The sequence below is a fragment of the Halichoerus grypus genome, chromosome 1 (assembly GCF_964656455.1).
Source record: "Halichoerus grypus chromosome 1, mHalGry1.hap1.1, whole genome shotgun sequence".
NCBI lineage: Eukaryota > Metazoa > Chordata > Mammalia > Carnivora > Phocidae > Halichoerus > Halichoerus grypus.
In genome coordinates, this window is record NC_135712.1 from 213,148,421 (window position 1) to 213,159,554 (window position 11,134).

The following is an 11,134-nucleotide window of genomic DNA, read 5'->3' on the forward strand; positions in this document are numbered from 1 at the left end:
TAGCCTGTCAGAATGATCTAGAATGTCAGGCAGTGAACGTGCCCAGGGCTACTTCCAGTCCAGGGCAAGCATTTGGTAGCAGTCCGCGGGCTGTAGAACCAGCAACGTGAGCAAGCTCTGGCATCAGAAGGATCTGGGTATGACCCTGGGTCGGTCAGTTACCACCAGGGAAGTGGCGGGGGTGGGGGGTCCCTGGCCAGGGGACAGATTCCTCTTGGCCTCAGTTTGCTTATCTGTGAAATGGGGGTGATGGTAATAGCACCCACCTCATGGGAGTGGAAGAGTTTTAAAGTTTAAACAAGCGAGCACACAGGGCAGAGACAGTAAGTGGGTTGTGACGGGGGCAGAGGGAGCCAAAGCGGACTGGGAGGTCGGGAAGGACACGCGTCATGCAGTGCTCAGCGCCCCGTCCTGCCTACAGAACTTCGACATGTTCATCAGCCACTACAGCAGCGTGAGCACCCCGCCCTGCGTGCACGTCTATAAGCTGAGCGGCCCCGACGATGACCCTCTGCACAAGCAGCCCCACTTCTGGGCCAGCATGATGGAGGCGGCCAGTGAGTAGCCCCACATCCCTGGAGACCTGACCAAGTCTCCCCCGCCATCCCCGGCAGCCTCGGCTTGCCTGTCTGTAGAATGAGATGTGGCCCTGTTAAATAACACTGGCGAGAGGGGGCTGTTCTGGCAGCTTCGAAGCAGCAAGTGGCCCGGGGGCCCCAAGAGCTCATCACTGGGCATTACCAGCGGCCCCACCTGTCCTGTGGGCCCTGCCCCCTGGGCCTGTCTCTAACTTCTGCTCTGTGGTTAGGGACAGCACAGCACAGAGCGACCAGCTGCCAGACATGGGGCGTCGCCACGTGGGGCGTTCTCATCCTTGGGTGGCTGTCTCCAGGGGCATCTGTGCAGGGCACACATCCCGATACCTTTGTTTGTGGAAGGAGCTGGGGCGTCAGGCAGGAGCGTAGCCTCGGGGAACAGAGGCAACTTTCCAGTTTGCCCAAGAGCCTGAAGGGTGGCCGGAACTCTGCTCAGGTGGCCCCAGATTCATTGCTGGCTGCAGAACCATAGGCAAGTCAGTCAGTCTCCCTCAAATGTGTCCTTCTCTATGAAACGGGTCTCACGGCAGGCAGTCTGTAGGATGAAAACCGAACACTCTGGACAGCGCCTAGCCCACGGCAATCACAGACTAAAAAGGACGCCCTTCCCTGACCCCAGATTTGCCACTTGCTAGATTTCCAGAACATTCTAGGAAATAAGAATGCCTGGCGTTTGTGGGGTGTCTGTGGGCTGGAAAGCATCTTGTTACATCGTCACCCTCTGGGACCCAGTAGAAGTCTCCAGCCAGTAGCTCACTCAGTCTGTGACTCTCCCCACATCACTGCAGGACCTGATAGAGCAGGAACCCTGGGCCCGTGTTACAGATGAAACCGAGGGAAGGGTGGGTCCTACCAAGACACCCAGCACAGCAAGGGGGACAGCAGTGGGAAGTCCTGGGTCCTGGTGCCCAGCCCTGGGCTTGCCGGCAGGTGGACTGAGGCACCACGTCCGGAAATTCCCAGTCTTGCCATGTTTGTAGCCCACCTCCATGAGAAGTGGGCAAACACGGCCTATGCACCAAGCCCGGCCACTCCCGGTCACTTAGGGACTGTCCACGGCCACACTGGGGCCGAGACAGCCAAGCCGTGGAGTTAAGACGCAGAGACAGAAGTACCCACCGTCTGACCCTTTACAGAACTTATGTGACAATTGACTTATTTCCTTTTTAAATTGACTTCCTCTATTTATCTAAATAAATTTTCAAGGTAATCATAAAGAAAGATGTTTGCCTCACTGTCATGATTGGAAAACCAGTGGTGCTTGGCAAAGGTGAAAATCAGAGGCAGACGATAGCAGAGGCGTGGCCACCCCCATAGGAGATCACATCAGCAAGTGTCGGGGGGCTGTGGGGGACCGCAGCCTGCCGCACTCACACTCATGGGACCAAGGGTCCTTTGTGGCCCTTGGATCCTGATTCAAACCATCAGGAAGCACAGAAGACAGGGTGCCGCCCGTCCTCCCTCCACAGCCGAGGGCCAGGCAGTGAGTGGCTCCTGGGCTTCATTCAGCCAGATGTGCTTCCCTGGCGCCCTCCGGCCCGAAAAGCCACAGCCGCTCTGTCTCTGCAGGCTGCCCCCCGGATTACGTGCCCCCGGAAATCTTCCATTTCCACACGCGGTCAGACGTGCGGCTCTACGGCATGATCTACAAGCCCCACGCTGTGCAGCCAGGGAAGAAGCACCCCACTGTCCTCTTTGTGTATGGAGGCCCCCAGGTGCGTGTCAGCCCTGCTCCCTACACCCCCTTCCTTCACACCAGGACTTGGGTGCCAGCTAGGCCAGAAGGAGGGTTCCTGCAAGGGGGCCGCAGCCCCACTGACCACACAGGGTTCTTGGGGGCCCTTGCTCCCCTGCCTCTGGGTCTCTGTACACCCCACCCTCTCATACAACTCCCTGCCCCTTTCACCTGCTGATGCTCCCTTGTCCCTCTGGGAAACCCCCCTAGCCCCCAGGTGTCTGTCTGGCCCACCTGCCCAGCAGTGACCCACTGTCACCCCTGGTCACCTACTTGGGGATAGAGGTGGCCCTGGGCCCTGGGCCCAGTTCTCTGAGAAGGGGACAAGACAGGTCCAGGCAGGCAGATGGGCATTGGGGTCCATCTAAGATGGCAGTTTCTCACCTGGGGTTATTCTGTCCCCCAGGGAACACTTGGTGATGTCCAGGGACATTTGTAGTCATCACAGCTATGGTGGGGGCCTGGGACAGTCAACGCCCTGCAGTACCTGACATGGCCCTCCCATGGCAGAGACTGACAAAGCTCCAAACATCAGTAGCGCCAAAGTGAGGAACTGGGTTAAGTCAAGTTACTCCGAGAACACCACCAGTTTTTGTCTGTTTTTAGAGAAAACTGCAGGTAGAAAGGGGGCAGAATGTGGCTGAAAAAATCAGGGAGTGATTCCAGGGTAGGGCCGCGGCAGAGGCCCCGGCTGAGGAGGGAGCCGGTCCTAAGCACAAGCCTGGTGCAGAGTGGGCCCCTGCCTGACCCTCTACTCCCCCGTGGCTAGAACCCTTCCAGAGCCATCTGCAGCCTCCACAGTAAAGTGCAGGAGCTTTGATGAGGCTGTAAGACCCCCGGCCCCATCCCTCTGGCCCCTGGCCCGTCCAGCCCCTCCTGCCTGGTGTCTCACACTGGATTCCTTGCCACTCGTCCTAAAGCTCCACGTCCCCTCCTTGCTCTCCCGTCACAGGTGCAGCTGGTGAATAACTCCTTCAAAGGAATCAAGTATTTGCGGCTCAACACACTGGCGTCCCTGGGCTACGCCGTGGTCGTGATCGATGGCAGGGGCTCGTGTCAGCGAGGGCTTCGGTTCGAAGGGGCCCTGAAAAACCAAATGGTAACATCACTCCACAGTTTCTCTGGGTCTTTCCTGTGTGGTGAGGGCAGCCCTGGGGCTCGGGGGCAGCTCTGGAACACCTCCTCAGGGCCAGTCCCGGCCAGGATGCCAGGCATAAAAGTAGGGCAGCCTTTCGGAACCAAGGAGAATGTCCACTCTGATGCTGTGCTCTGAGCCACACCCCATGGGGAGACAGGTGTCTACACATACCACCTGGTGCCTGAGGCCCAGATGAGCCAAACATTTCAGTATGGGCCCCGTCAGCAGGAAGTCCCAAGGGCTGGAACAGACAGGGACTGGTGGCTATAGAAGTGGTGCTAATGGTGGTGATGGTTGTGGTGGTGAGGATGGTGGTGTGGATGGAGACGGTGACGGTGGCGGGAGGTGATGAGGATGGAGCTGATGGTGCTCATGGTGGGAATAGTGGTGGTGGTGATGAAGATGGAGATGATGGTGGTGATGGTGGGGAGGATGGCGGTGGTGGCGATGAGGATGAAGACGGTAATAACACCCGCTGTTCATCGAGCCTCAGCCTGTGCCAGGCCTCTGAGTGCAGGACACTCACCACCTCGCCCACTGTAAAGTGGCCCCGTTCAAGTGGACGTCCTATTTTAGGGATGAGGAAACTGAGGCCCAGAAGGGGAGATGTGACTTTCTCCGGGTCAGCCAGGAGGTGGCAGGGTGGGGTTGGTGCCCGGCCCGACTGACCACCGCCCCCCGAGAGCAGGTTGGAACAGGGTCTGGAGAGAGGGGGAGCTTCCTGAGAGCTGCTTCTGGTCCACGAGGGACAGAGGTGGGACAGCAGGGCGCACACACAGAAGGAGCCCTCTGAGAGGTGCCCGGCCTCGTCCCTCAGGGCCAGGTGGAGATCGAGGACCAGGTGGAGGGCTTGCAGTTTGTGGCCGAGAAGTACGGCTTCATCGACCTGAGCCGAGTTGCCATCCACGGGTGGTCGTACGGAGGCTTCCTCTCGCTCATGGGGCTGATCCATAAGCCCCAAGTGTTCAAGGTGGGTCCCGCCCCGTCCCCCTCCTGGTTGCGGGCACCCGCCTGTGCCCCTCGGAGCCCGCCCCCCCGGAGAGGCATCTCGGCAGGGGCCTTGCCACGTGGCTGTTTCTCCCCGCAGCAGCCCCGTGGGGCCGAGCCCCCCTCCTCATTGCCCGCCACTGCTGACCCCAGGATGGCATCCGGCTGCACAAAACCCCGCCAGCAGCTCTCTGTGGGAGGCTGAGCCCGGGACCCCGGCCTCGGATGGGCAGAGGTGGGGCATGGTGTGAAGAGCGTCGGGGGAGGGGCCCCCAGGCCGGCGGCACTGTCAGGGCACCGCGGGGCGGCGATGAGGAGGAGGAGGCAGGAAGGCAGTGGGACCAGGGAGGGGCCGATCCCGGCCTGAACGCCCTCGTTCAGCTCACCCGCCCTCCCTCGACAACGCACGATCCACGGGGGACACACGGTCTGAGGGCCCCTCCCCTGCCAGCCCCCCCGTGTGCATGCCCGCTCCTCACATCCTTCGGGGGAGGCCCCAGGGCAGCCGGCAGGCAAGCGAGGGCTCCTGAGACCTGACCCGTGTGTGTGTGTGTCTCTCTCTCTCCTCTCCTCTCCCTCTGCTTCTCTCTCTCTCTCCCCGTCTCTGTCTCCCTGACCCCGCTCTGTCCACTGTGGCCCTCAGGTGGCCATCGCGGGCGCCCCGGTCACCGTCTGGATGGCGTATGACACAGGGTACACCGAGCGCTACATGGATGTCCCAGAGAACAACCAGCTTGGCTACGAGGCGGGCTCTGTAGCTCTGCACGTGGAGAAGCTGCCCAATGAGTAAGGCCCCCACCCGCCCCAGCCTTCCGGGTCGCCGCGGCCCCCATTTCTCTCCCGCCACCCCTCCCTGGCCCCGCTGTTTCTGTCCGGGATGCCCCCCTCCCCCCGGGGCCGGCTGTCGGCGAGGCTGGGCGTCTGCGGCGCCCCCCGCATCGGCGTTGTACTCCTGTGGGCTCCGCACCTCCCTCTCTGCGGCCGCCTCACACCCCCTGAGGCCTTCCCTTCTCGCTGCTCCTCACAGAAGCAGGCCAACACCAGGCTGCCCTGTGAGGGAGGAGGCCTTGGCCCTGCCCTCAGAATGATGGAAAGAAGGCTCTAGAGTCACACTGCTTGGCACACGCAGGCTTCCCTCACTCCCCAAGCACGTGTCCAGCTGTGGGGCCGTCGGTTGGTCTTGAATCCGATCAGCCTCAGTTTTGTGGGATTTCACATGCGGTGGTTCGGGACACAGGTCCACATGGTTGTAACATCCGGGGCCGTGGGACCAGCTTAGGCATACCATGTCATGCTTCGGTATCTGCCTCTTTCTCTGGGGGGGAAATGGTGTTGCCGCCCTCTGGTGTGGCTCCCTCTGGTGAACGACTTCCCTGGGCCCACGCCTTTCGTGCTAGGCTCTCGATGCAGGCCGACCCCGCCTGGGCCCCTCTCCTGGTGAGGCTGCTCTCCGTGGTCTGGAGTGTGGCCCAGGCTCCCTGGGGACAGCCAAGCTCGAAACCCAGTGCTCTGGGCTGTGCCGTCCAGTCCGGGAGCCGGCAGCCCTATGTGGCCCCTGAATTTCAGTTCACGTTGGTTCACCGCCGCTGACAGAATATCTCCGTCGAGACAGACAGACTGTGTGGTGGTTGTCAGGGGGCCGGGGGAGACTGCTAATGTCGGGGGGCTCTGCTGGAACCAGACAGACGCGGTGGTCCACAACATTGTGAATCTACCAAATGCCCCTGAATCGTTCAGTTTGAAATGAGGGGTTTTTAGGTGATGCGAATTTCACCTCAATAAATTATTTTTAAAAATCAAACTTTTAGGGGTGCCTGGGTGGCTCAGTCGGTTAAGTGTCCGACTCTTGATTTCGGCTCAGGTCGTGATCCTCAGGGTCGTGAGATCGAGCCCTGCGTGGGGCTCGACACTGGGCATAGAGCCTGCTCAAGGCTCTCTCCCTCTCCCTCTGCCCTCCCCATCCTTGCCTGCGTTGCACTCTCTCTTAAAAAAAAAAAATCTAATTTTTAAAAACTACAGTTCCTCGGCCACTCTTCCCACATTTTAAGTGCTCAGTAGCCACATGTGGTGATGATTGTGGTGACTGCATTGGGTGGGGCAGGGCTAGAACATTCCTTCATCCCACAGTGCCATGGGGCAGCTCTGCTCTAGAAGCTTCCCTGTGGCTCAGGGTATACCACGCACAGCGCGCCCACCCGCCACTCCCCTCCTTGCCTGTAAGTGAGGGAGTCCCCAGACCTGCTTGTCGCACCCCCAGCTTTCAGGCTTTCGGTTCTGCCACCGCGGGCTGCGGAGCTGGCGCTGGGCGGGAGCAGAGGGTCCCTCCTCAGACCCTCACCCAACCTTGTCTTCCAGGCCCAACCGCCTGCTCATCCTGCATGGCTTCCTGGATGAGAATGTGCACTTTTTCCACACAAACTTCCTCGTCTCCCAGCTGATCCGAGCCGGAAAACCTTACCAGCTCCAGGTGGGTGGCGCCCCCCCAGGAGCCCGCGGGGTGGGCAGGGCAGAGTCACTTGCCGCTGCGCTGGCCCCCAAGGCAGGGCTCCCCCCACCAGCTGCCTCCACCCCTCCCCGAGCCCCCCATGGCCCCACATCCAGTCAGCAATCATGGACTGATCACTGGTGGTGCCCTCGACAGCGGGCACCCTGAGGGGACAGGCCAGCACACCCCTGCAGCTCAGCCTGGTGGAGGCAGGTCAGGGTTACGGAAATTATCGCGCCCACGCCATTTTACCTTAAACCAAGGAATTTGCCTGGAAGGAAGGTACAGGGCGCTGAAAGCATCTCTGGGTGACTGGGATCAGAGAAGAGTTCCCTGGAGGAGGTGACATTGAAGGATGCTGGAGAGTAGAGGTGTGGGAGACTGGGGGGTTGGACACCAGGCACGGGAAAGTGTCAGGGGCCTCTCCTGGGACTGGAGACCAGGGTGGATGGAGTAAGCGGGAGAGGAGTTGGGGGCAAAGGCGGGGCGATGGGCAGGGTGCCACCAGCTCGGGCGAGGGGTGGGGTGTTGGGCAAGGCGTGTGGCTTCCGCCATAAGGGGGCGGGTCTTGTCAGTGAGAAGTGGGGCCTTGGTGAAGAGTCAGGCTTCCCAGAGGGTAGGGGTTGGAGATGAGGGGTGGGGCGTTGGTGGCGAAGGGCAGGGCTTCAGCGGTGGGGGCGGGGCCTCGGCTGGATTTCCTTCAAAGGGTGAGGTGTGTGGGCCTGCCTCCTTTGGGACACCCTCTAGACAGGGGCCCACGGGAGCCAGTGGGACGTGAGCCATAGTCAGTCGTCCTAGCAGGAAAGGGGCCGGCCAAGCGAGAGAGGCAGGTTTTATCACGTGCTGCCAACCCCTGTGTTTCTGCCTCCCAGAAGCCTCCACACGCTCTGTCCTCAGGGGAGTGCCATGTTGCCATTGGACAGATGGAGAAACTGAGGGTCGCAGGGGAGGAGGGACAGGCCTCAGGGACCTGTGGCTGAGCATGCCTTTCCAGACAGGGCAGGAGGGAGGACATGCTCCTCGCAAACAGGCCAGGGGCAGCTGCAGATCAGGGTGAGGCAGGGTGGCATGGAACCTCACACAGCCCTGATGAGCATGAAATCCTGCTCCGCGGGTGGCCATAGGCTGTAGGTCCATTAACCTCGGGCCTTTCCTCCTCTTCTCGTCTGTGACATGGGCAGGATAACTCCTGCCTGCCAGTGAGGTTTCAAGGGCCAAATGGCTTCTCTTGGGAGAGCGTTTAGCACACAGGGTGGGCCTGGAGTCCTGGGCCCCTGCCTCCCCATGAGAAGTTGTGGGTGAGATGAGATACTCTGTTGGGGGTGGGAGCAGGGCTGCGTGTGAGGAAGGTGGGGTGGACCCCGCCTTTTGTTTCAGGCACCCTGGAGCAGATGGACTGGGAAGCTGGTGGTCCCCGGTCCTCCTTGTTCACACATCACACTGTAGACCAGGCCCTGGCCTGAGGGCTGAGAGCACAGCAGGGAACTACACAGACTTGCTCCCTGCCCTCACAGCCAAAAGGAGGAAGAAGTAACCAGGCAGCCAGACCCAGGGTGGTGTGAAAGGTCTGTCCCTGGCAGTGCTGGTGCCCAAAGTGGGGAGAAGTGAGGTCCTGCAGCAGGAGACAGGGTCTTGATGCCAGACTGGCAAGTCCTTGCAGGGCTCTGCGCTGGGGACTGTATGATTAGACTTGTGCTTCATCCAGGGATGGATTAAAGAAGGCAAGGGAGAAGGAGGAGAGACCTCTGGGCACTTGGATGTATTCCAGAGTAGTGAACTGAGGCAGTGGCTGTGGGCCTGGAGAGGAAGGAATGGTTTAGTTCACAAACCCATCTTGCTGGCAGGGAGAGGTGAGGAATGGGCCCCCTGGCCCTGGTACCAGCCAGCTCCACCCAGCTTGAGACTAGAGTTAGGTACTTTGGGAGAGTGTGCAGCAGGTTTCAAGCCCCCAGGGTCTATCTGAGACCTGCTAGGGTGCCAGAGTCCTCGTTTCATGGTCAGAGGCAAGACCTAAGCTGTCACCGTCACCCAAGGGCCTGGACGTCAGCTCAGCCAGGTCTCAAGGACTGGCCCTTGGCACCGACAAGTCACTGCTCCTCTCTGGGGATAATGCCCGCCTCGGTGGTGGGAGAGAACCCAGAAAACACACGACAGAGCCTGAGGTGGGAGGCCTGTCGTGGGAGCCATGGCATGTGCAGTCCTAACGTGGCCTTTTGGTCGAAAGCAAGTGGCTCCAGTGAACAGTACCAAAGGTCCCAAAGATTTGATGCACCGCCCCCTCCACTGAGGTGGGTTCGTTGCACCTCCCCAGGTTTGAGGGACAGCTCCTAGCTTGGGGGCAGAGAGGCAGTCTCTCAAATGTGCCATTCTGAATGTGCACGTGCTCTGTGTTTGAGAGACGAGCTTGGCCAGCCCTCGAAAAGACCCGGAGAGGTCCAGATTCTTCCTCCGGTTTTGGAGGCGGGTGGCTGCGGTCAGGGAGGTTGCCACTTGCCCAGAGGGCACAGCAAGCCAATCGGGGGCAGAGAGGATTTGGAACTCAGGTCCATCAGTCCAGGGTGTCTGCTCTTTCCACCACCGCCCAGGAGCCGCCCTGAGCTGGGGCCGGGGGGCGGGTACAGGATGCCGGGCTGGCGACCGCCTGGGGCAGGGTCCCTCTGTGTCACCAGCCCTGCCTTCTCTGTCCACCCAGATCTACCCCAACGAGAGACACAGTATCCGCTGCCCGGAGTCCGGCGAGCACTATGAAGTCACGCTGCTGCACTTTCTACAGGAATACCTCTGAGCCCCCGTCGCCCGGGGCCTGCACATTCAGAGCACAAGTGACTTCGCCGTCGCCGCCGCCACTGGGGGAGCAGGCGGGAGGGCCCGAGGGGCCCCCGCAGACCCCGCGCGGCGCCGCCTCGCACCGCCCCCGCTGGACAGCCCCCCTCCGCCCGGAGCCTCCGCCTTGGCTGCCCCCACGCCTTTCTCCTTTTTGTAATGCTCCTGGGTTTTTTGCCGCTGCTTCTCGGTTGCCAGGACGGAGAGATGAGGCCCACATCCAAGAAGCACTTCCTCAAGCCATCCCCTCCCCTCCACGGTGTCCGGGAGCTGGAGCCTCAACTCCACCGGGAACCCACACCGGGCGGGGCCCGGCCTCCTCCCCGCCCCGCCGCACACCGGCCGCTTGGAAGCATGCGTTTGCCTTTCCTTCCAGACCCGCCCACTTCATAGTGTTTTGTTTGGGGGGCCGTTTTTGATGATTATTTAAAAGACAAAGCAAAGGGTGCCTAAACCTAGAATGGGGTCCGCTGCCGGGCCGCGGAGTTCCACCCAGCCAGCACCCGCGGGGGGGGGCGGGGGTGGAGGGTGCTTCTTCCAAGCCCGGCGGGGGAGTGGTGCGCAGCGGGCCGGGAGCCTCCCGCCCTCCCGGAGCTCTCAGGCCGGCTCTGAAGCAAGCGCGCGGCCCCGCTCTCCGCCGGGCACTGTGCGCGCCGCCCGCGCACACCCGGGGCTCTGGCCTTGCGAGCAGACCTTTCCCCGCCTCAGGGTCATCCTTACTCCTTCCTTTTCCTCCCTGCCAAGTGTTCTGCCGGGCGGCGGGCAAGAAGAAAAAAGAAGCAAAAACAAAAAACACCCCACCAGAAACGAACCACCTCTACATATTATGGAAAGAAAATATTTTTGTCGATTCTTATTCTTTTATAATTATGTGTGTTAAGAAGTGGACTCAGTAAACGATTCCAGATTGGAAGCGCGGCCCGCCTGCCTGAGGTTCCTTCTAAGCCTGGGGCCGGGGCTGGGGGCTCCTCCGACGGGGGGGGGGTGCGGGGTGCTGGGAGGTGCCCCGCTCTTCATCAGACGGGTCCCAGGGAGGACCGCCCTGGGGTCCTGATGCCCCTGTTTGTCCCCCAGGGACCCAGCCCAGGGTGTCCCGCACGGCCCGGTCCGCCCGCAGGCTTCCTCAGGGCAACAGCAGCTGCCAGGGTGCACATCCTTCTGGCCCGTTACTCTGCCCCGGATGCCTTCACTTATTATTGGTATCTGTGCTTGACCAGAGGCTTGACTCTGTGGTTCATGAATCCAAGGAGGGCAGGCCATTCCCCTTTTCCCGTTGTCCCAGCAGCCGAGACCTAGGGAGACCAGAGGCTGCCTGAGCAGATGGCGTCTGGTAACTTAGGTCCCTAACAGCAGGATGGCCTCTCCTGGCA

At 60.9% G+C, this 11,134-nt stretch overlaps 1 protein-coding gene across 4 annotated transcripts in view; it reads left to right on the plus strand.

The window, feature by feature from the left end:
- Nucleotides 1-10,677, plus strand: part of DPP9 (dipeptidyl peptidase 9) — a 39,847-nt gene extending 29,170 nt beyond the window's left edge. For 2 of the 4 annotated variants that reach the window (XM_036115963.2, XM_078057251.1), the window contains exons 16-22: nt 422-557; nt 2,166-2,311; nt 3,284-3,430; nt 4,287-4,439; nt 5,100-5,242; nt 6,812-6,923; nt 9,634-10,677. In XM_036115963.2, the coding sequence (XP_035971856.1) occupies nt 422-557; nt 2,166-2,311; nt 3,284-3,430; nt 4,287-4,439; nt 5,100-5,242; nt 6,812-6,923; nt 9,634-9,726 (930 nt within the window). In that variant the 3' untranslated portion in view covers nt 9,727-10,677. Of the gene's footprint in view, nt 1-421; nt 558-2,165; nt 2,312-3,283; nt 3,431-4,286; nt 4,440-4,556; nt 4,692-5,099; nt 5,243-6,811; nt 6,924-9,633 lie in introns of those variants that run through there. The other 2 variants (XM_036115964.2, XM_036115965.2) reach the window with 2 other exon arrangements.
- The last annotated feature ends 457 nt before the right edge of the window (nt 10,678-11,134 follow it).